This window comes from Mus caroli, chromosome 2 (genome assembly GCF_900094665.2).
Source record: "Mus caroli chromosome 2, CAROLI_EIJ_v1.1, whole genome shotgun sequence".
Taxonomy (NCBI): Eukaryota; Metazoa; Chordata; class Mammalia; order Rodentia; family Muridae; genus Mus; species Mus caroli.
Window position 1 is genome coordinate 22,775,577 of NC_034571.1, and position 2,002 is coordinate 22,777,578.

Consider the following 2,002-nt stretch of genomic DNA (forward strand, 5'->3'; position numbering starts at 1 on the left):
GAGTGCCAGGACAGCCAGGGCTACACAGAGAAACCCTGTCTCGAAAAACTAAAAAAAAAAAAAAAAAAAAAGAAAGAAAGAAAAGATGTTCAATAAAGGATTAAAAAGACACACTTGGGCTGGTGAGATGGCTCAGTGGGTAAGAGCACCCGACTGCTCTTCCTAAGGTCCAGAGTTCAAATCCCAGCAACCACATNGTGGCTCACAACCATCCGTAATGAGATCTGGCGGCGCCCTCTTCTGGTCTGTCTGAAGACAGCTACAGTGTACTTACATATAATAATAATAAATAAATAAATCTTTTAAAAAAAAAAAAAAGACCCACTTTCTGATCTCTGAGTTTAAGGCAGGATCTCACGTAACCCAGGCTGGCCTGAACCATGTAGTTAAGGACGGGATGGCCCTGAACTTCTGATCCTCTGTCTGCACTTCCTAAGTCCCGGCATTAAATGGCTGTGCAAACATCCAGTTTGTTCAGTGCTAGGGAACTCGGGGTTTTGTGACTGCTAGGCAACAAGCACTTTATCATCTCAACAACATCCCAACCAGAAAGTGGCTTTTGAAGTGATTCCTCCTGGGCAGGCACCATGTTGAGCAGTTGCCTAAGCAAAAGCAAGGCTTCCTCACAAAACCTGAACTGCTGGTCTTAGCTTACAGGTGGACCAGCTGGAGCCTGACACAGACCTCAGTGAGCTTGAGGCTTCTCAGAAATTATTTAAATAGAACAGCATTTCTCAACCTGTGGATCGCCTTTCACAGGGGCTAAGACCATCGGAAAACACTGGCATTTACGACTCAAAGGGTAACAATAGTTCTGTAGTTGTAACAAAAATAATTTTATGGCTGGAGGTCACCACAACATGAGGGTTGTGGTGTTAAAGGGTTAAACTCACCAGTCATCACAAGAATCTATGGCAAGGGTAAACCTCAGCCCAGGTGGCTAGTGCCCAATAGCTAACGTAGAGCCCTGGCAAACGGGCCAGAGTTCTCCTCTCTGCTCTATCTGTGCTTGTCACTATTTGGCTCTTCTATTTACCTGCTGTCCCATTACTTTTAACGCCTCCTCGATCCCACCCGCACCGGTCAGGTGAGTCACATTCCCTCTGCTACCCCAGGCAAAACCAGTCCCTGCCTTCTCCCATGGCTTCGGAACAGCTACCACGCACCTTGGCGGTCTTGATGATCTCGGTGAAGTTGTCCATGATGGACTTGATGTCGTCTTTGAGCCGCTTGTTGTATGACTGCAGCAGCGTCTCCTTGCTCTGGGGCAGGGCTCTCTGCTGGGCCATGGCGGGCCCTGGACGAGAACCAGTCTGGTCCGGCCCGAACCGAGTACGCAGGGCTGGGGACCGGGGTTTCCGCTACAACAGCTCTGTCCACGAACACACGCCCGGCAGCAGGCCCTTACGGCGAGGGAACAAAACGCCCGCACGCTCCTTCCCGTGGCTTCTGTTCGCTCTTGGGACCTCCCGCCGCCTCTCCCAGCCTGCAGTCGGGCGCCAGGGCCCGCCCACCTGGACGAACGCGCAGCCGCGGGCCGACACGCCCCCGCTCAGGCTCCGCCCCCTCTGGCAGAGTCCGAAGTGGGTCCTTGTCGCTTTAAATCCGAAATCCCGCGCAGGCGCCTGCTCTCGCGATATCTGCGGCCGCTTACTTATCCCCCACAATTCTCTCTTCTTTCTCTCTCCAGCAGCCGAGCAAGATGGTGAGTGACTGTAGGCTCCCGTGCTATCCGCCTCCATCCGCCGCCCGCCGCCCGTCAGCGGCGTTCTCGGCCGTCCCTGTCTCCTCGGGGTCCCTCGCGGAAAGGGAACGGCAGCGACCGACGCACAGGCAATGACTTCGCTGCCCGATGGCACGGGTTTCTCTCTTCCGTACAGCCCAAAGGGAAGAAGGCCAAGGGGAAGAAGGTGGCCCCGGCCCCCGCCGTCGTCAAGAAGCAGGAGGCCAAGAAGGTGGTCAACCCTCTGTTCGAGAAGAGGCCCAAGAACTTCGGCATTGG

The 2,002-nt window shown here is 53.9% G+C and overlaps 1 protein-coding gene across 1 annotated transcript in view; it reads right to left on the bottom strand.

Annotated features, from left to right (window-relative positions):
• Nucleotides 1-1,516, bottom strand: part of Med22 (mediator complex subunit 22) — a 5,872-nt gene extending 4,356 nt beyond the window's left edge. Inside the window, exon 1 of the mRNA XM_021156514.1 lies at nt 1,167-1,516. Within this exon, the coding sequence (XP_021012173.1) occupies nt 1,167-1,289 (123 nt within the window). The 5' untranslated portion in view covers nt 1,290-1,516. The remainder of the gene's footprint in view (nt 1-1,166) is intronic.
• Between the last annotated feature and the right edge of the window lie 486 nt (nt 1,517-2,002).